Below are 22390 nucleotides of genomic sequence, written 5' to 3' on the forward strand. Positions count from 1 at the left end.
GATTAGAACCGCTGGCCTTGCGGTGAGCAGCCCAGCACGTAACCACTACACCACCAGGGCTCATTCTTATAGAGACAACAGCTTAGACAAGCCTCTGGGCAGCCCTGTTCTGCCACAGGCAGTCACTGGGAGATGAAATAGGCAAGGCAGCACCTGACAACAGTGTGTGTTAGAAAGGCTAGGGGAACCGATCACAAGGGGGAAGGGGAACAGAAACATGGGTGAAGGGAGACATCAGACAGTGTAAGATGTGAAAAAAATCATAATTTATAAATTATCAAGGGTTCCTGAGGGAGGGAGAAAGGGTTGGGGGGAGAGAGGGGGGAAATGAGGAGCTGATTCCAAAGGCTGAAGTAGAAAGCAAATGTTTTGAGAATGATGATGGCCACGAATGTACAAATGTGCTTGACACCATGGATGGATGGATGGTTGTACGAGCCCTCAATAAAATGATTTTAGAAAGAAAGAAAGAGAGAGAGAGAGAAAGAGAGAGAGAGAGAAAGAAAGAAAGAAAGAAAGAAAGAAAGAAAGAAAGAAAGAAAGAAAGAAAGAAAGAAAGAAAGAAAGAAAAAGAAAGAAAGGCTGGGGGTTCTAACTTATCCCGCAGTGTTGTGGAAGAAAGTCCTGGCGAGTCACTTTCATAAGATGAAGCAGTTAAACCACCACAGGGTACCACCTCGCACTGACACTGTTAGCAGAATTCGATAAAATAGAACATAATAAATGTTGGAGCGGTTGGCACATTCCTACAAGGCTGGCGGAACTGTGCAACTATACAATCACGATGGAAATCAGGATGGCGCCGCCCTGAACACGTGCAAACACAACGATCCTGCAATCCCTCTACCCGTAAAGAAATCAAGAACCCAACGCCAACACTCACCTGCACATCCAGTGTGGGAAACAGAACTATTTCCCCCACGTGGTCTTCCCCCAAATAGATGCCAAACCTAGCTGCTTGCTACACGTGGCAAATGACTATACATTTGGAGGTCAAGACAAGTAGGTCAGAGGTTATTCTCCTTAAAGACTAGCAGCCATATGGAGCAAGCAGACTGTATAGTCTGTCCCACACTAAGTGGGGCCCACTCCCTCCTGGTAAGGATGTTAGTACCATGTTTCCCTGAGGAGAGCCCAGGGAGGTCAAGCCCACTCAAGGGTGACCAGGGTTAGGCACCATCGTGAATCTAGGGTCCGCCCATCTTGTCACATATGTACCCCTAGTTCCTCCCTTTCCTATTGTGTGCACACCCTTAGCTCAGCCCCTTCCTGTTACGCTTATGCCCATTGTACATCCCCCTCCTATTGCTTGTATTGCCTATTGTACAACCCCTTCCTGGTGACTTATGTCTTTACCTATAGTTAGGAGGCATGTACACCCCCCAAAATTTATAAGCCTTGGTTAGCAATAAATCTCTCCTGTCCTCTCGTCTCCCATCTCCACATGGACCACCAAGCTGAGCTGAGGTGAACATGCTACCATGACATGTGTCTGACTCCATTATTTCAATCTCTCTTAGTCTCTATGACTTTACTATAATATTTACTTATCATCGCTTTACAATTGCGCCTGCTGGACCCGTGATGATTTGTTAGGGGCGAGCTCCCCTGACAATCCATGTTTATCGCGGCCCTTCCCATATGAGCAAAAACAGGGAAACAACTAAAATCTCTGGTTACCGAGGAGTGAATAGACAAAGGCTGGCACATTCATACCGTGGAACATTCTGCATCCTTACAAAAGCATGGCCGCTCTCTGACACCTGCAAGACGCGGGCAACACTAGCGGAGAGGAGGCTCAGCAAAGTGAGTCTGTCTTAGAGAGAGCAATAAGTCATGATGTCAGGGGGGCCAGCCCCTAACACATCAATCGTCATGGATCCAGCAGGTGCAATTGAACAGCGATAAAATATAAAGATTACAATAAAATCATAGAGAATAAGAGAGGAGAGAAGGTAAAATGAAGGAGCCAGACACATTACATGGTAGCATGCTCACCTCAGCCCTGGTTGGTGGTCCATGTGGAAGGTGGGAATGGCAGAGGAGAGAGCGATTTATTTCTAACCAAAGCTTATGCATCTTTTGGGGGCGTGCAAACCCCCCTAATTACAGATAAAGACATACGTCACAGGAAGGGGTTGCACTATAGGTTATACAGCAATGAGAGGGGGACAATCTAGGGGTATACACGCAATAGGAAGAGGAGGGACTGGGGCACACACGTGACAAGATGGGCAGGTCCTAGATTCTGGATGGCAGCCTAACTTTGGATGTCACTGAGCAGGTTTGACCTGTACTAAGCTCTCCAGGGAAACAATCACTGTCCTTATCAGTAGCCCCATCTAAGGTGGACCTGAGGGTCTGCCTGCTCCGGATGGCTGATGCCTTCAGAGAGATAACTTGTCAATCATTAGTTGCAAGCAGTGTCCCAGGTCTGACATCTATTTGGGGGAGACGAGCTGGGTATATCTTTTTATATCTCACCGCATGACACCATGATTATAAGGAAAAACAAAGAGAAAGATGAATGTTTTTACACCAACAGGTAAGACTGAAGATTAGGCGGTCAGAGTCGGAGGTGGAGACAGGGAAGGAGAGAGGAAATTATAGAGGGAAGGAGGAAGGAGGGGTGAAAAGACACAGGGAACTAACTCTAGGGGCGGTTAACAGAGGTATTAATACTTAATTTGTTGGATTGGGCCATGGACCTATATGGCATATTCTTCTTTTAAAATAACAGCAAATTCCATAAAGGCGAGTCTCAAAAAGGAGGAAAAGTCCAACCGAAGTAGACTTGGAGCAGTGACTTACAAGTTCATTTCAAACCCACAGAGGAGGGAGGGGGTGGGGGACACCGCGAGGTCTCATCCAGAAACGGAGACACAAAGGCATGGGGTGCAACCAAAGAAAGCAAAACCACAGAAGACAATCAATCCAGGGGACTGTGGCTTGTGCGAGCCCGCCTGGCTCCAGAGGGTTCGCAGCGGCTGGGCTCGCAGCACCAGATCGCCAGGCCTTTTTTCCGAGGCACCTCTGGGTGGACCCAACCGCCTGTCTTTGGATCCACCCGGGAGCTCTGTGCGCAGATACATGCGTGGCCGGACGACGCTCCCCGCCGCGAGAACAGAAGCCACCCCCATCGCTACGCGCGCGCGCACGCACACGCGCGCACACTCGTACGCACGCGCGCACGTACGCGCGCTCGTACCCATAAACGTGCGCACGCGCACTCGGGGCCTCCCGGCACCGGCCGGCGCATCGGCTCCCCCTAGCGGAGGCCCGAGGTCAGCGTCTGCAGCGCTGGGCAGCCCTGGGGGTCTGGGCTCCAGCCAGAGCGAACTGGGGGGCATGTTGTTTTTGGCTCCGGGTGGGGGTGCGTCCTACGGAGCCGACGTCTGCAGCTGAGCTAGCAGGGTCGTGGCCCAGCCAGAGTGGCCCCCCAAGGCCGGCCTTGGCACAGATAAAGACTCCCACAGAGCAGCGTCCAGCAGGCTGACCGGCCACCTCAATGACACTCTCCCATCCAGTGTCAGCACTTGATCGCCAGCTCAATGGCAGTGAGGCTTTTGTTTTGTTTTTTTTGGGCAGTGAGGTTTTGACGGTTTTTCTTGGGGTGCTGACAAAATCTGCAAACATGGCTGGGTCGTGTTGTTCTTTCGAGCTGTCCCGTCGGTTCCAACCTCTCACACGAAACAGAATGAAACAGCGCCCGATCCCATGCCATTGTCCACCCTCACCATCGTCCTTGTGTTGGAGCCTGTCGTTGCAGCTACTGTATCTGCGTCTCCTGGAGGGCCCGCCATCTTTTGGGCAGGCCTCCTCTTGTCCCGCAGGATGTCCTTCCCCACAGAAATGTACATGGGGTGGGGTGCGGGGGAGTCCGCTGACCTCTGAACACACAGCAAGCCAGTGGGAAATGGAAAACGAGAACGGATTTCTTTCCAAATGCCCAGTCGTCGTTTTGTGCTCCTTTAGAAACCCTGGTGCAGAGGGTTAGCTGCTGGGCCTACTAACACAAAGGTGGGGGGTTCAAACCCACCAGCAGCTCCAAGGAAGGAAAATATCTGCATTCCTGTCAAGATTGACAGCGTCAAAAACCCAATGCAGCTGTCCTCCCCTGTCCTATTGGGCCCCTGGGATTTCCTCACCAACCCCAGGGCCGTGGTGGGATTGAAGCACCAACAAGCTATCTGCCCTCGAGTTGATTCTAACTCATAGTGTGTTAGGCTGGGTTGACTAAAGAATCAAATCCAGAAACACTCAAATATGAGTGCAAGAGAGAGTTTATATCAAGAGGTAATTATATAACATGCAAACATCCCAGCCCAGTACAGATCAAGTCCATAAGTCCATTTCACGTCCATAAATCCCTCTTCAGACTCAAGAAGCCACAGGCAACGATCAGGAAGATCACAGGCCGGTGGGTGCAAAACGTTGTGGATCCAGTGGAGGTGGATGCATCTCCAGGGCTCTCGTGGGCCTCAGTGTGGCTCTGGCAGCTGAGTGACTCAACATAAGGAAGACAAGGCAGAGAGAGGAAAGGGAGGTTCCCAGGACTCTTCTTATGAGAAGGCCACACCCGCAAGGAGGTACTCTCAGACTGTGACCCAATCGACAGACTAGACTCCACCCCTTTACTCTATGTATCAAGTTGACTGGAGATTATGTAGCCGCCATACATAGTGACCCAATGATAATAACAAATGCTGTAACAGATTGGAGCTCTCATACATTGCAGGTGGGATGGTACCACCACTACGGAAAGCAGTATGGCGAGTCCTTAGATGGAAACAAACGAACCAACCCAAAACAACTCACTGCCATCAAGTCGATTCCGAATCATAGGACTTTATAGGACAGGGTAGAACTGGCCCCTATGTGTTTCCACAGCGTCAACTCTTTACGGGAGCGGACAACCTCGTCTATCTCCCTCTGAGCCACTGCTAAAGTCAAATACTTGGAAGCCTAGCTGCCACCACAGGGACCAAGCCCACCAACTACCTGAACGCCCATCATCTCAAAGTGCGTGTGACTCTATTTTCAATGGTCAGATCTTTCCTCCTCACGGCGTAAGATGAACAGCTTTTGGTGCTTCTCTGTTCTTTATTTTGGCAGCTGTGTCTACAGAAAAGAATGCTGGTGTCATCCAGTAGGGGGGATTTGTGAGATCGACTGACTTTGCTGAGCGTGACGGCTCCCACATTTGCCCACACCACGAGGTGCTTGACAGGCTCGTGTTGTGTTTTAGAGCTGCATCCTATTCCATAGTGTGTTTGCATTCCCATCGCTCCACAGATGGGGGTTTTCTATCATAGATAAGTGCTATTGTACACATGAGTGTGCATACGTCTATTCGTGTTTGGGTTTGTATTTCTTTGGGGCATGTGTTAGTCCATGTTTGACTAAAGAAACAAATTCATGGACACGAATATGTGTATGAGAAAGAGTTTTATATAAAAGAGCAATTGTATATTGAGAAACATTTCAGTCCAGTCCAGATCAAGTCCTTAAGTCCGATAGTGACCCATTTGCCCAATACTTGTCCATAAATTCCTCCTTAGGCTCACAGAGCCATGCAATAATGCTGAATGCAGGAAGATCACAGGCCAGAGGGTGGAAAGACTTGCAGATCCAGCGGCGGTGGAAGGCTCTCAGCACTGCTGTGGGTCTCCACATGACTCCTCCAGCTCCAGGGCTCTGGCTCCATGAGTGTGTCTCCATGTGGCTTGTGCACAGGAATGTCTCGCAGGGAGTGTCTCTGTGTCCAACCTCTAGCGAGCTATTTATCTCCCTAGTGCCTCCAAGTGAGGTCATCAAGCTGTGACCTGATTGACAGGCTAAACTCCACCCCTTCACTCTTAATAGTCTTAAGTGGACACCAGATTATGTAACTGTTACAGGGCATCTACTGAGTAGACAGATGGCAGGGCCATAGGTATTTCTATTTATTCTCTTTTAAGGCAAGAACTCTGGTGTTGTAGTGGCTGCATGTTGAGCTGCTCACTGTAAGGTCAGCAGTTCCAAACCATCAGCTGGTCCAAGGGAGAAAGAGGAGGCTTTCAACTTCCATAAAGCATTACAGTCTCAGAAACTCACAGGGGCAGGTCTACCCCATCCTGCCGTGTCACCGTGAGTCAGAATTGACACAATGGCAGTGAGCTTTTGTCAGGTAACAGACCAGGGGTGTCTAAGGGGCATGCGCCAATTCAGACCTCCAAGCCAGGTGGGTGGTAAAACTGAGTGGACCCAAAAAAGGCCAGGTGGGCTTAATTCAGTCAAAGGGGTCAACCAATACCATCAAGCACCCCTCCCAGCCAAAGACCCCATGTACTGGAACCTGGAGACTGCCCAGCCCTTCAGCCACTTCTCTGCCTTCCGCTAGGCTGTGCAGCCATCCCTCTCTCTCTGGCCTCTGACCACCACATGTGGGTGTGCAGTCCCATGAGGTTGCCCATGGTCAGTGACTGTAAACCGGAAACATCTTCTGTCCTCTATAAAAACTCACTTGGATCACAAAGCAGGCTTCCATGTGAATTCTCTCTCGTGCGAAGCCAAGAACCGAGGTCTTTCCCACGGGGAGACCTCACTCTCTCTCTGGCTTTTCATCTAAGGGTTCCACATACTGCTTTCTCTAGCCACTGTGCCACCCCACCTCCAAGCCAGGAGGGCTCCCCTTTCACGTCCTCCTTGGCATTTGTTGTTTTCTGTTTTGTTTTGTTGTGTGTTTGTTTTCTCCTCAAATTTGGCTACCAGGATATGGCACCATTTTGCTATCTGTTTTTTTCCCCTCCAATTAAGAAGAAAAGTGAATTTTGCTTCAAGAAATCGTTTCAGCAAGTAGATTAAGGGGGGAGGGGAGTACAGTGGTGGGCAAAAGGGAGACGATGCCCAGGAGGCCGTGTAGAAAAAAGATTGTTTGGAAACGGATGGTGGTACCAATTGTACAATTCTACCCGATGTGGCTGAAATATGGGATGCTATGCTCTATGTATTAAATCCCGACTCATACAAAACATTTTACAAAGAAGAAAGAGAAAAAGAAAGCATTTCAATAAAGAAGCATCATGACCTGGTTACTCTATGAAGAGGGGAGGGGGGGGAGGGTGGTGGTGCTTCCCAGCCCCTCCTCCACATCCCAGCCTTCCCTCTCCACTTCCTGTAACATCAGGGACCCCCACCCCCAACCCAGATCTGTATCAAAAGTCTTCCTGGGCAACCGTGCCCCCTTGGCCAGCCTGTGGTCCTCAGACATCAGGACTCCACCCTGCCTCACCTGAGCAGGTAGGCCACGCCCATCGGAAGGTATATACACACACACCTCTTTGTTTCTTGCTCCTCCGAACCCTAGGGGCTAGAGGGTGCACCCCAGAATCCAATCCCAACACCACTCCCTGTCATGCCCTCTCTGAGCCTCCAAAAACCCAGACCAAGCTCACTGGTTCATTCGGGCTCAGAGGGACCCTATAGGACGAGGGAAAACCGGAGCCCTCGGGGGTGGGTTCTGCGCGTGTCATTCTCCCACGGGGCTGCTGGTGGTTTCCAACTGCTGACCTTGTGGTTAGCAGCGCAACCGGTAACCGCTGTGCTACCAGGGCCCCTTCTCTGAGCCTCAGTTTCCCCTAAGAGACTGGGGCATCTGGGTATAGCACAAGAGATAGGCAGGCAGATGGGAGAGCCGGCTTTACACCCTCCCCCTCTGGCCCGGGTTCATGCTGCACCCTCCCCAGCGTCCTCCACGTTAATCGCTGCGGTTGACTCTGCTCCTGGCCTCGCTTCCTTAATAAGCCCTTTGTCCCCTTAATTGGTCTTCTCGGGGATGCGTTTTCTAGGCAGCACTCACCTCCGGGCACAGAAGGGATCCCAGGTCCAACTATGTGCTAATTGGGATGGGGAGGGCAACGTTCAAAAGGGCCCCCCTCCCCTTACCTTCCTCTTTATAGGCTCCCCACCTGCGGCCCCTCAAGCTTAAGTGTGCAGCTTCTGGGAGGGCCGCATCACCTGCCCTGCACATTGGCTCCGCTTCTCTCTCCCTTCGCAGCCCCGAGCCCCAGCCCCGTGGACTTCTCTCCCTGTTAGGATTAGGGGTGCTTTCTGACTGCTGGTGCCTTGTGAGGGGGAGCTCCTCCGACCATCCCAGCCATGCACCCCGGGGCGCCCGCAGCCCCAGGGGTCTCAGAGCCCGGCCCCCAGGAGCTGTGCGCCTTCGTGAGCGGGGCGGCGGCCCACATGCTGCGGGTCCTGCAGCCTAGAAGAAGCCGGATCCCCAAGAGGAGACCCAACCACAGGAGGTTCCTGCTTAACCAGATTTGCAGGTGAGGGGTATGGAAGTTGGATGTGGGGGGACAGGGGGATCCTTGGATTAGGGAAGGGGTGGGAAGAGGCAGAAGCCTCCGTTTGGGAAGACCAGGTCCCACAAAACGGAAAGGAGTGGACCCCAGGAGAGGGTGAGGCGAACCCACAGAATGCATTCATTGAGCACCTTCTGCATGCCAGCCTCTGCCCTGCGTGCTGCCTGCGGGGTAGACAGAAGATACACAGTGAGCAACCGGGACGAGGACACCGCAACCCACATGGACCCAGCCAAGGCCACAGTGGTCGCACTGGGTTCTAGGGTCGCCAAACAAAAATGGCACAAACTGGGTGACCCTACACAGCAAGTGCACCCCCGTTCTGGAGGGGACAGGTCTGAGTCCCGGATGTCAGATCATGAGGATGTATCTTGCATGGTGGTGATGGTGTTGCTGATGGTGGAAATAGTGTTGATGATGGGGAGAGGGGTGGGGATGATTGTGGGGGTGGGGATGACAGGGATGGGGGAAAGCACAATTGTATGGTTAAGATAGTTAAAGATTATAGTAAAGTCATAGAGAAATAGGAGAGATGGGAGAGAGAGAGTAAAATAAAGGAGTCAGACACATTTCATAGTAGCATGCTCACCTCAGCTCCTCTTGGTGGTGCACATGGAGGTGGGAGACGAGAGGGCAGGAGAAAGCTCTCATGAGGTTTTATTCCCAATTAAAGCTTATATATCTTTAGGGACATGCAAGCCCTCTGATAACAGATAACAATCTATGTCCTAGGAAGGGGTTGTAACATAGGCAATACACGCAATAGGAGGGGGATGACCTAGGGGTGAACACGCAATAGTAAAGGGAGGGAATAGGGGTACATCTGTGGCAAGATGGGTGGACCCTAGACTCAATATAGTAGCTTAACCTTAGTCATCCCGAGTGGTCCCAGGCTTGCCTTTGGGCACTCCTTCAAGGGAACAATATCAGAAGGGGTTGTACCCTACTTTGGGTGAGTCAGACTATACAATCTGGTTGCTCTAGAGACCCTTACGGAGAATAACCTCTGACCTACTCTCATTGACCTCCTAGTGCACAGTCATTTACTATGTGTAGCAAGCAGTGTCTTGGGTTTGGCATATATTTGGGGGAGAAAACTTGGGAGAAATCTTGGATGATGGTGGTGATGATGGGGATGAGGATGATGGTGGTGATGGTGGTTGTGGGAAACTAACACAGAGGGAAATATGATGAGGACTATATTCCTTAATTTATCACAGAGGGAATCTGGAAAGCTGGTATTCCACGGTAGGAAAGCCTCCACTTTGGTAAGTGAGAGGTAAAGTCCAAGTACATGATCCTGCTTTAAAATTCATTCCCACAGATTCTCCCCTAACAGCTGTGCTGCCTTAAAGTGAGCGCATGGTGGATTCTGTCTCCTTGTAGAAGCAGACATCCTTTTCTCTCTTCCCACCCTGTCACCCAGACCCCCTTCATACCTTCTCCCCAATGCAAGTCTTAGTTTTCCTCACCTGTGAGCTCAGGGACCTCACTGTAGATACCACCCACCTTGTGAGGCATGTAACTACTGAGTATGCATGTCTTAAGGCTACCTATAAATGTCCCAAGATAGTAAAGACTCTCTCTCTTCTCCCAGTTCCACGTGATCCATCAAGAGGGGCTGAGGTGAGCATGCCGCCATCAAATGTGTCTGAGCCCTTTATTATGTTCTCTCTCCTACCTTTCCGATCCTCTATGACTTTACGAGAATCTTTATATATTATTGCTGGACAATTGCGCCCACTGGCCCCCTCAGTTGTTGGAGGCTGGTTTCCTCTGACAGGCGGTGATTAGGATCGGTGGTGATGATGATGATGAATGGTGGAGGTGATGGTGGTGGGGGGAGGCTGATGAGAATGGTGGTGGTGGTAGTCTCATTTTAATTGATGGTCATGATGACGGTGGTGGGATGATGATAGTGTTGATGATGGTGGTGATAATGATGGTGGGATGATATATATATTCGTATATCTATCTGGTCCCATGATCTTGAAGATGGAAAGACTTCAGTTCACATACTTTGGACATGTTATCAGGAGAGAAAAGTCTCAGGAGAAGGACATCATCCTTGGTGTGGAGGGCAGTGAAAAAGCGGAAGACTCGCAATGAGATGGATGGACGCCGTGGCTGCAACCATTGGGGCTCGAGCGTTTCAGTGATTGTGAGGATGGTGCCGGGCCAGTCAACATTTCATTCTGTTGTGCATCAGGTTGCTAGGATGTAGACAGGCTCATTGGCACCCGACAACAACTGACTCTTCAGCGGTCCTTCTAACAATTCAGTCTCTCTCTCAACCACTCCGGGTCCTTTCACCATCTCCAACCTCTGTCTGGGTTCCCTGCCCACTCCTGGTCTGGATTCTGAGGCAGTGCCAGCCACCCGGCTTTCCTGCTTCCCTGTCCTCTCCACTCACATGCCCAACCCCAGACGACCAGGGACTCTCTGTAAAAGCCCCAATATAGCCAGCTCTGCCAAGGGATGTGCAGAGACCACCATACTGGCTTCAGTGGTAGTGTCTTCGTCTCTTAGGGCTACCCGGCGAAGAACCACCCCCTATGTGGCATCAAACAACAGAACTGGATTGTGTCCTGACTTCTGGTGCCCTGAAGTCTGCAATCAAAGTGCCAGGAGGACCAGCCTCTCCCCCAGGCTGTAGGGAGAATGCTTCCTTACTGTGGCAGTTACACCATCTCCTGTCAACTTGAGTGAAGGGGTGGAGTCTATCCTGTCAATCAGGTCATAGCCAATGAGGCCTCTGTGTGGGCATGGCCTTCTCCTGAGGATTCTGGGAACTCCTATCTTCCTCCTCAGAGGCAGGACACACGCACTCTCTGCTCCACGTTCCTGTTGACGAGCCATATGGAACTCCGATGGAGCCAGGGCCCTGGAGCTAGAGAAGCCACATGGTGACTCCTGCCAGCACTGAGATGCTTCCACTGCCACTGGATCCACAAGACTTTCCAACCACTGTCCTGTGATCTTCCCGCATTTGGCAGGCATCATTGCATGGCTGCATGAGTCTAACGAGGAATTTATGGACTCGTATGGAACATATGGGCTACTATCGGACTTATGGACTTGATCTGGACTGGGCTGGTGTAGGGGTAGCCAGCCCGCCCCCCCCCCCAACTAATCACGGGTTTGGTAGGCACAGTTGTACAATGAAGATATATAAAGATTATAGTAAAGTCATGGAGAATAGAGAGAGATGGGAGAGCGAGAGTAAAATAAAGGAGTCAGATACATTTCATGGTAGCATGCTCACCTCAGCCCCTCTTGATGGTGCACATGGAGGTGGGAGATGAGAGGGCAGGAGAGAGCTCTCATGAGGTTTTATTTATAACCAAAGCTTATATCTCTTTGGGGGGATGCAAGTCCTCTAATTACAGACAACAATCTAGGCAGGGGTTGTAACATAGGCAATACAAGCAATAGAAAGGCGATGATCTAGGCATGTACACGTAATAGTAAAGGGAGGGAATAGGGGTACATATGTGGCAAGATGGGTGGACCCTAGACTCAACATAGTAGCCTAACCTTAGTCATCCTGGAGTGGTCCCAGGCTTGCCTTCAGGCTCTCCTTCGAGGGAACCATATCAGCAGGGAGTGGGCCCTCCTTAGGGTGAGTCAGACTATACAGTCTGGTTGCTGTGGATACCCTCATGGAGAATAACCTCTGACCTACTCTCATTGACCTCCAAGTGTACAGTCATTTACCATGTGTAGCAAGCAGCATCTTGGGTATAGCATATATTTGGGGGAGACCACTTGGGAGAAATCTTTCTGTTTTCCACAGGCTGGGGAGTTTCTTAATATACAATTGCTCTTTGATATAAAGTTTTCTCTTACACATATATGAGTGTCAATGAATTTGTTCCTTTAGTCTCCCCGGACAAACCCACTTACCTCTCTCCTAGCTGCTCCTAGTCACCAGTGATGTTGGTGATCCTTCGATGTTGTCGTGAAGTGTCCTTGCGTCTGCTCCAACTCTTAGTGACCCCATGCACCACAGAGCGAGACACTGCCTGGACCGGCACCATCCTCCCGATCTTGGTGACGCTTGAACCCAGGTTGCAGCCACTGTGCCAATTCATCCCAGTGAGGATGTTCCTCTTTTTCACTGCCTTTCCACTTCACCGAGGATGATGTTCTTCTCTGGATACTCTGCTCTCCTGAAAACATATCCAACGTAGGCAAGACGAAGTCTTACCAGCCTCACTTCCAAGGAGCACTCATTCTGGTTGTACGTCCTCCAACACAGATTTGTTTGTTGAAGGTGCCAGTGTGGGAAACAGAAAGATTTCTCCCAAGTTGTCTCCCCCAAATATATGCCAAACTTAGCTCTTACTACACATGGGAAATGACTATACACTTGGAGGCCAACAGAAGGACGTCAGAGGTTATTCCCCCTAAGGGTTATCAGCCATCTAGAGCAATCAGACTGTACAGAACAAGTACGACCACTCCCGTCTGATAAGGATGGCAGTAGCATGTTTCCCTGAAGGACATCCCCGGGGAGGTCAAGCCCCCTCAAGGGTGACCAAGGTTAGGCTGCCATCATGAATCTAGGGTCCGCCCATCTTGTCACATGTCTACCCCTAGTCCCTCCCCTTCCTATTATGTGCACACCCCCAGCTCATCCCCTTCCTGTTATGCCTGTGCCCATGGTATATCCCCCTCCTATTGCTCATAGTGCCTATTGTACAACCCCTTCCCGTGATGTATGTCTTTACCTGTAATTAGGAGGCATGCAAATCCCCGAAGATATAAGCCTTGGTTAGCAAGAAATCGCACCCTCTCCTGCCCTCTCAGCCCATGCTGTACATGGACCTGGCTGCTGAGATCATGGCCATCCAGGAGGTGAGCATGCTACCATGAAATGTGTCTGACTCCTTCATTTTACTCTCTCTCCTAGCTCTCATGCTCTATGACTTGAGTATCATTTTTATATATCTCAACCGTACAACTGCACTAACTGAACCTGTGATTAGTTGTGGGGGACTGGCTTCCCCCACAGTACTAGTCCATGGTCCATTTAATCTTCTTCACTAAAAACAATTCTTCGGTCTACGGTATTCATTGTCCAGCTTCCTCACGCCTATAAGGGCATTGAAATGACCAGGGCTTGGGTCAGGATGCTTCTGTTTCCGTGTGCCCATCTCCCTCTGTGTGTGCCTGATCCGCTTCCTATTATTATTGTTATCAGTTTTAATTTCAGTTCCCTTCGGGTTAAAATATCCACGGCAAAACCCACTCCTATTCAACCGTCTCTAGACCTCATGATCAGAGACCTAGGTCACTTTCAAGTTGTTTCGTTCATTCATAAAACTCTGTCCCCTCAACTGTCTCATCCGTAGTCAGAGCTGAAGGAAACAATGGGAGGGTAAACTTCTCAAAATCGCTGACTCTTTTGTGCATAGGATTAGGACTGAGAAGGAAACAACACAGGTGCTCCCCTCAAACCTGGCAGCTGACTGCCCTGCTCAAGAATTGTGGCTGACTGCCCTGCTTTGAGGGTGCAGCAGGCGCCATCTTTGAGCAGGGCACAACTGCCTGCTTTTCTACTCCATGCCAGGAATTGATTGACATGCAACACATATGCTTCCCTTGCTTCTACTGGCAATGATTGGGCCGCTCTCAAGCCTCGCGTTAAAATACCAGTGAGTCCTTTGTTTCTTTTTATTTTGAGAATAGGCACAGCAAAAACATGCACAATGTAGGTTCTGCATGCACAATTCAGTGACACATGGATGGCATTCTTCCAGTTGTGTGGCCATGTTCACCACCACCCCCACCCCCACCACCACCCCCGGCTTTCTCAGTTGTCCCTCTGCCATTCACATAAACTCACTGCTCCCTACTGGTCCCAGCTAATCTTTGGATCAGCAATCTGACTGTGTATAGTGAGGTCTTGAGGATCCCTGGTGGATTCCTGAGGTTACCCCTTGAGCTGCTAATCAAAAGATCAGCGGTTCAAATCCCCCAGGCGCTCCTTTGGAGAAAGATGAGGCTGTCTGCTCCTGTAAAGGTTTGCAGCCTTGGAAACCCATGGGGACAGCTCTCCCCTGTCCTGTAGGGTCACTGCGAGTCAGCTAGATAGCAGTAGTTTTTTTTTTTGGGGGGGGTGGGGTTACCCTTTAATTAAGGAGACCTGGTGGTGTTATCAGGGAATTGACGGTTCAGATAGATACTATTTGTAAGACTCTCATGCCCTCGTGGAACAATGGTAAATGCTCGACTGCTAACCGCAAGGCCAGCAGTTCAACCCCACCAGCTGGTCCTTGGGAGAAAGCTGAGGCTGTCTGCATCCATGAAAATCACAGGGTTTTTTTTTAGGGGGGGCAGTTTTCAATTAACGAGTTTTATTAGCGTTAACGACCTACCCTGGTGTTTAGATTGGAATGAGAGTGAAGGGGGCAGGGCGAGGGAAGGTTGTAAGAGAGCCAAGCAAGAACAGTCAGAAGTAAGAAGGGAGAGCTAGCGAGGGGAAGAGACAGCGGGAGGGACGTGTGGCCACAGAGACGGTGGTGCAAGCCTGAGAGTGAACATCGCAGTGTTGAAAGCCCTCTGGGGCAGTTCTACGCTGACCAATGGGGCTGCTGTGAGTTGGACGGACGCGATGGCAGGGGGCTTCCATGGGTTTACGCTGGAGGCAAATGTTCCCTCCTGGTTGGGCTGCCCTGCCCTCGTTTAGCGTGACGACAGCTCCCGATCAAAGCGGACAGATGATCTCCAGGCATGAAAGCCAGGGTTCACACTGTCTCTGTGGATCCCGTCTGGTTTTTATGAGTCAGCATATCGTGCGTGTGTGGACCGTGATCAGAGGGATAATGTCCCTGAGCACACTGGTGACACAGTTTGCTTGGTGACCTTGACTGCCGTTCCCAGGCTGTAACAGCACCCTCCTCCTTCTCCTGCTTTCGGCTGTGCTTCCGTCTTGATGGATTCCTCCGGAAGGACAAGATGTAATCCGTCACAAACAGACACATTGTGCCTACAGAGTGTCCTTCAGCAAAATAGCTTCCTGCTAACTTTACAGTTGATCTCTTTTTGATCTTGCTTTGTGAGCCTGGGGAGCAGGGGGGAATTGGAGGGGATTGTTCTTGCTCCGCTTGTACACCAGCCTATTGTTTGGCTGAAACTTGAACCTCCAGGATGAACCCAGCTCCCAGTCTGAAGGGTGAAGATAAGGGCCATCGGCTTGAGGGTGCCTCCAGTCTCTATCCCAGCAGTCAGCACTAGCCCACCTCCAACCTCCTCTCTTCCCAACACCCCACCCCCCACATCTCTGTGTCTGTCCCTCCCCCCTGAGCCCTCATCTCAGCAAGACAGGCTCTCAAACCTCACTGCCCTGTCTCCACATCTGCCCACACCCCCTGCGCACACCACTACGATGTCCGAGTATCTGCCAGCCATGACCTCAGTCCCACTCCCCAGTCCAAAGGAAGCAGCGGCCATTTGCCAGTTCCCTACCCAGAAGCTGGAATGATCTTTGAAGCAGAGGGAGTGGGATCACAGCCCACAGTCAAAACTTCCCACTGGCTGCTCACCTGCCCCTGGCACCTCCTCCACACAGTGCATCCTTCTTGGCTCCTCCCTGACCTGCCCACACCCCCTCACCCCATGACCTCAAACAGGCCCTGCTCCCTAGAGATCAAAGGCCCAGTAGGTGTGGCAGTACAGGGGGCTGGGGGCACCTCTGAGCAGTTCCTGTCCTCCACGGTGGCCCAACCCCACCACATCGATGATCTGAAAGATGAAACCACGGTCGACATCACAATGCTTGAAAATAAATAAAGAGATCTTGTGCAGGAAAATTTTTTTAAGGAGTATGTGTGTGTACACACTATATATGTATTTCTATCTATCTATATAATTTATGTTTAGACACACATATAATGTACCACAGACTGCCAAAAGAGTAAACAGATTGGACGAAGGGCAGCCAGAGTGCTCCTGAGAGGCAAGGATGGGGAGACTTGGTCTCACGTACTTTGGACATGTGGTCAGGAGAGACCGGGCCCTGGAGAAGGACTTCATGCTTGGTAAAGTGGAGGGGCTGCGAAGGAGAGGGTGGCCCTCAAGGGGATGGACTGACACTGGGGCTGCACCATGGGCTCAGGCACAGAAACAATTGTGAGGATGACACGGTACCACGCAGTGTTTTGTTCTGTTTGTACAGGATCACTGTGTTAGGCAGGGTTCTCTAGAGAACAAAACCAGGACACTTATGATCATATATATATATATTTATATATACATATACACACATACATACATAGGTTTATACAGTGAGAAAGAATATGATGGCTAATTAGTCCACGGAGCAGTACAGAGCATTCAGTCAACTCACTTTCATGGAAGAGTTAATAGACAGGAAGTCCAACTCACAAGGGCTGCTGGGTCCAAGGTCAAGGAAGCAGACAGTGGAGTCTTCCCTCAGGCAATACAAGCAGAGCCTGCCCTCAGGCAGCAAGAAGCAGGGTGGGTCACCAACAGTCAATAGCTCCAGGGCTTAGGGAAGCAGGCCCAGATGGGATAAGAATGCAAGCAACCAACGCAAGGTGACAGGATCCACCAGCCTCAAGCTCTAGAGAGGTATGCACCAGCAGTGTGGTGTAACAGGTCTCGAAGGAGCCTCAAGTTCTAGCAACATGATCGATGGGTTGGCCTGACCCACAGGTAGTGTAGCTCACAGGTTGAGGCAAAGAACTAGCCAAAGCAGCAGCACACTCTGATCGCCAGAGAGCAAGAGAGGAGGGAACAGGCCTTGCAGAGCCTTTACCTCTTTGTCCTCCAATCAAACTGAGACCTGATTAATCCCACATGTTCCCATTGGCCAGGTTGGCACAATAAACCTGCCTATCACAATCACTGTCAGCCAGAACTGACTCAGTGGCACCTAACAACCACCACCAAGCACGATGTCTTTCTCCGGGGCCTGGTGTCTCCTGATAACATGTCCAAAGTATGTGAGACCAAGTCTCCCCATCCTCACTTCTTCAGGGCATCCCGGCTGTTCCTCTCTGGCCCCAGTGTGTTAGGGTTTGGTTTTTGGTGGATCTGAATCAGTTGCTTCTCAATACTGAGAAATGAGGTCCAATAAATGCAACCAGCAAGCCCGAGAGAATGGTTGCGTGTCAGGGACCAGTCTCCACAAGAACTGGGCCTTGAGGGGTGACTGTATAATTGAAGAGTAAATGAAAGAAATGTCACACACGACATGCAAGGGCTCACCCCCTTCAGATGGCAGGATCCAGAGAGAGAGCACGTGAATGAATTCTCTCACAGGCTTATACGATCCCAGGCATGCAAAGCACATCGTACACACATGTCACAGGCAGGGCACCAGCCAGGACCAAACAGGCAACGGGAAGGTACATACGGAATAAGGTGGGAGGGTTTTAGAGTTAAGCTGGCGGCCTAACCTTGGTCATCCCTGAACTAGCTGGACCTCAGGGTGGCAGAGTTCTTCTCCAGGGAAACCATCTATGATCTTATCAGAAAGGAGAGGGCCGCACTTAGAGTGTGTGTGTCTGATCTCGCTTGATGGCAGACAGCCTTCAGGCAGATCGCCTTCAAGGGGCAGTAGCAACCATGTGCTTGCAAGCAGCACCTTAAGATTGGCATTATTGTGGAAGGACATCGGGGAGGATAACTTTTACTTAGGAGAACGTGACTGGGATTCATCTTCAACTCAAGAACATGAAAGCCTCTATGTGAGTCTGGGTACTTTAGAGAAACAAATCCACAGAAACTCCTATGTACAAGAGAGAGTTTTATATAAAGGGTGAGTGCGCAGCAAGAAAACATCCCAACCCAGTGCTGCCCAAACCCACAACTCCAACATCAACCCATTAGCCCATATGTCAGACACCAATCCACAAATCCCTCCTCCATCTCACAAAACACACACTATGATGCCAACTGCAGGAGGAAAGCTGAATCAGTGAGTGTGTAAGCATCTCAGTGCTGGCGGGGTTCTCCATAGGGCTGCTCCAGCACCCAGGGCGGCATCAGAGTAGGTCCATGAGGCTTTTCCTCAGGGATGTCTTGCAGGAAGTGAGCCTTGCCAGCTGAAGCAGGAACTGGCTAAGGCAGCTGCACTCTGGTCTGACAATCACAAAGCAAGAGACCTGAGAACTCGAAAGGCGAGGCTCACAGAGCCATTTATCTCTCCGCCCTTCAGTTAACCCCACATGTGTTTATGGGCCAGGTTGGCACAATAAACTAAGTCAGCCTCCCTCCATCAGACTCCTTAAATATGAGCGTAGAGAATTTGTCTGCATGCACTCTCTTCCCGGTTCTCCATTGCCCACAACCTGGGGGAGGGACATGGGGCAGGAGACAACTAGGGAAAGGAGAGCAGGCTGTGGGGGTGGCCAGGTTGGGGCCTGACCTTGCTTCCTGGCCAGCCAGCTAACATCCCTCTCTCTTCACAGACAGTTTGCCAAGATCGAAGCGGCCACCCAGCACCTGGCCTTGTCCATCCTGTCCCAGGAGGCGCCTCCCCAGAGACCCCTGCCCCAGAGGCCACCCCCACCACCCCCTTCCCCCTTCCTGGGGGTGGCCTGCGCTGTGGCCCCCATCGAGATGTCCCACCGAGCTGTCCCCAGCCTGCGCCTGGAAGCCCTGGACGCGTCCACCCTGGACCTCTTCCAAGACATCGCGCTCACCCCGGAGTGTCCCCCTGTGATGTCTGACCCCTCTTCTTGGCTGCTGCCCACTGCCGCCACTACCCTGCTGGGCTCAGACCTGCCCAATCCCGCTCTGGGCCAGTCCTTGCCCCCGACCCAGCATGCCCTGGGTGGAATGGATGAAATTCTGGGTCCAGATTGGGAGTGGGAGATGCCTTGTGTCTGGGATCCTCAGGGGGTCCCTGAGGGCTGCGGGGGTTGCTTCCAGTGACAGGACATCACAACCCAGCCACAGGGAACCCCCATCCTATCCCTTCCCTTCCTGCCACCCCACCCTGGGAGAACCAACCAGGTCAGGCACCCCCACTCTGCTCTAGGGAGCTCCGCCTTTCCCAGGACCCCTCTTCTTTTTTTTCTTTCCTTCCTTCCATCCTTCCTTCCTTCCTCCCTTCCTTCCTTCCTTCCTTCCTTCCTTCTTTCCTTCCTTCCTCCTTCCTCCTTCCTCCCTTCCTTTTTCAGCACCAGCCCCATGGCCTCTATGGCTCCAGCTTCCTGGAAGCCCAGCCAGTCTCTGCCACGTGTCTGGCTCCCGCTCACTCCTTCCCAACAAAGAGAAGGCCCTTCAGTCTCTCTCAGAAGGGCCACACGGAAGGGAAGATAAACCCAGGGTGCGGTACAGCACTGATGAAACACATAACTATCCTCTAGTTCTTTAAGATTTCCTCCCCTTACTGTTTTTTATGTGTTTACCTCATTAATCATGTTAGATTTGCATATGTTCATTTGTGTATTTAAGATTGTTCGGTACTGAAAGCCAAGAGAGATAACCCTTCGGAAACAGTAACAGGAGTAACGGTTCCCTGAGGGTGTGGGAAGGGGGCGGGGTGGGGGGAGGATAGGGAGCTGAGGGCGTTGATGACTGCCTAACTCCACTCAATGGGATTAAGTAACAAATTGTACCTGAATGGATATATTGGCTTGGCAAAAAGAAAAAAAAACTACTATAGGAAAAAATAAAATAAGGGGTGGGGGGAGAGGGCAGGAGGGAGGGGAGCAAATTTCAAAAAGTCCAAGAAGAAAGGAAATGTTTTGAAACTGGTTGTGGTAGCCATTGTACAACACTGCTTGAGGTGATGGGACTATGGAATGTTATGATATCTGCAAGAGCTCCCAATAAAAGGATTTAAAATTTTAAAAGAAAAAGAAGGCCCGTCAGGGTGCTCACATTGATGGGAAGAGGGGTGTGGGGACAAAGGGATGGGAACCTGGCGGAGACACCCATCCTGTGGGCGGCTGAATGATGACTCTGGAACCTGGGATTTGACCTTGTTTGGAAGCATGTTCTTTAAAAATGTTCTCTCTTCCCTTAGCAGGATGCCAGACTGGGCCGGACAAAGCCCACTGCAGTGCAGGGTATTCTGACACCCCCCACCCCACCCCTGTCCCCCTGCTGTGTGAAAGACGTCCTGCTTGCTTGGCTGTAGTTTTTAGGGGAGCAAGTAGACACCTTTCTTGGGTGAGTCTTAGCTTAGTCATAGAGCGCTAAATGCCCCCTCGGTCGGCCCAGCAATGCTCTATGCATCTTTTCATCTTTTGGTTACAGCGGTGTGTTCCGTTGGGTCCATTCCAACCCAAAGCAGCCCCTTGCGGCGCAGTGGGACGGCCCCAATCATAGGCTTTCTTAGAGGCCGTCTTTCCTGACGTGGAAATTAGCCCGGTAATGGAGTGGGTTTGAGTTCCGGGAGCAAGACCAAAAAAAAAAAAAAAATCACACTCCATCGACTTAGTCCCGACTCACGAGGACCCTATAAGACAGGTTAGAACCGCCCCTGTGGGTTTCTGAGACTGCCACTCTTGACGGGTGTCACAAGTCTCTTCTTTGTCCGGAGGAGCTGCTGGTGGGTTTGGAACTGCCGCTTCTGCGGTTAGGAGCCCAGAGCGCAACCAAGGGCAAACAGCTCACACCAACCAGAGCCCTAAATCCTCTGTGAGAGGAGAGACTCAGACCCAGAGCGAAACAGGAGATCCTCCATTTAAAGGGGGCGGAGGACGGGGGTTAGAGATTGGAGCAAGGCATCTCAGAGTCCAGGAATGGCCGCAGCCCCCGAAGTCCGGAGGAGAGCGAGGGGCCTGATCCACGCTCACAGTAAGTCCACTTGACCGATGGCCTGAGTTTAGATGGCTAGCCTCCTGTGAGGAGGACCCGAAGCTGATGAAGATGCAGGAGCGCAGCCTTCATTCCATATCAATGTCAAGAAGACCCAAGTCCCCACCACTGGACCACAGGCAGCAAACATCACGGTAAACCGAGACAAGATCGAAGTCGTCAAGGATTGGTGCTCATGGAAGCAGCAGTCAGACCTCTTTAGAGTGTGGAAGCGTTGAGGCCGTGCCTCAGTTTCCACCCTCTGCCCGGAGGGTCAGCAGTTCGAAACTACCAGCTGCTCCCCAGGAGAAAGATGAGGTTTTTCTAGTTCCTGTAAAGGGAAAATAGAGGAGCTGATACTAAGGGCTCAAATGGAAAGTAATGTTTAGAAAATAATGATGGCAACCGATGTCCAAATATGCTTGATACAACTGATGTGTGGATTATTATAAGAGCTTGTAAGAGCCCCCAATAAAATGATTTTCTAATAAATAAGGTTAAAAATTCACAATCAGAAATCCACAGGGACAGTTCTCACCCTGTCCTATAGAGGTCACTGTGGTTCAGAATTAACATGATGGTAGTGACAGGGAGGACGCTAAGGCAGGGTTTCTCAACCTGTGGGTCGCGACCCCTTGGTGGAGGCTCAAATTACCATTTCACAGGGGTCGCCGGATTCATAACAGTAGCAAAATTATGCCAGTTATGAAGTAGCAATGAAAATAATTTTATGGTGGGGGCTCCACCACAATATCAAACTGTAGTAAAGGGTGGCATCATTACGAGTGTTGAGAACCACTGCTCTAAGGTGTCCTGGTGGCGCAGTGGATAAGGCATTGGCCTGCTGACCTCAATGTCAGCAGTTTGACTCCCCCAGCCGCTACGTGGTAGAGGAAGGAGGCTTTCTGCTCCGGTAGGTTACAGTCTCAGAAACACGGGCAGTTCTACCCTGACCTATAGGCTCGCTATGAGTCCGAATCAACTCGATGGCAGTGAGGATTGGGTTTGGTGAAAAGGTCTACCTTGGACGGTGAGCTCTCTTAAGACCGGTCTCAGAGTGACAACAGCAGGTGGAAAGGTTAGAAAGGACATTTAAGGGGCAGTGCGTGTAGGTTCCTGTGGGCCGGGCAACTCAGAGAATTGAGAGCCCGGTAGCTGAATCGTCTACGTGGAGACGGTTGGGTGGGTGTATGTCCTGCTGTGTGTATATGCACAAATACTCTGAAAACAAAATAAATGCTTTTTTTTGGTGGGGGGGA

At 50.9% G+C, this 22390-nt stretch overlaps 1 protein-coding gene across 1 annotated transcript; it reads left to right on the plus strand.

Annotated features, from left to right (window-relative positions):
* Positions 1-8139: 8139 nt before the first annotated feature.
* C18H19orf85 (chromosome 18 C19orf85 homolog) lies at positions 8140-19256 on the plus strand. Its single transcript, XM_075537814.1, has 2 exons — positions 8140-8312; positions 18791-19256. The coding sequence occupies exons 1-2, from the start codon at positions 8140-8142 to the stop codon at positions 19254-19256; spliced, it is 639 nt and encodes a 212-aa protein (XP_075393929.1).
* Positions 19257-22390: the final 3134 nt, after the last annotated feature.

This window comes from Tenrec ecaudatus, chromosome 18 (assembly GCF_050624435.1).
Source record: "Tenrec ecaudatus isolate mTenEca1 chromosome 18, mTenEca1.hap1, whole genome shotgun sequence".
Lineage (NCBI taxonomy): Eukaryota > Metazoa > Chordata > Mammalia > Afrosoricida > Tenrecidae > Tenrec > Tenrec ecaudatus.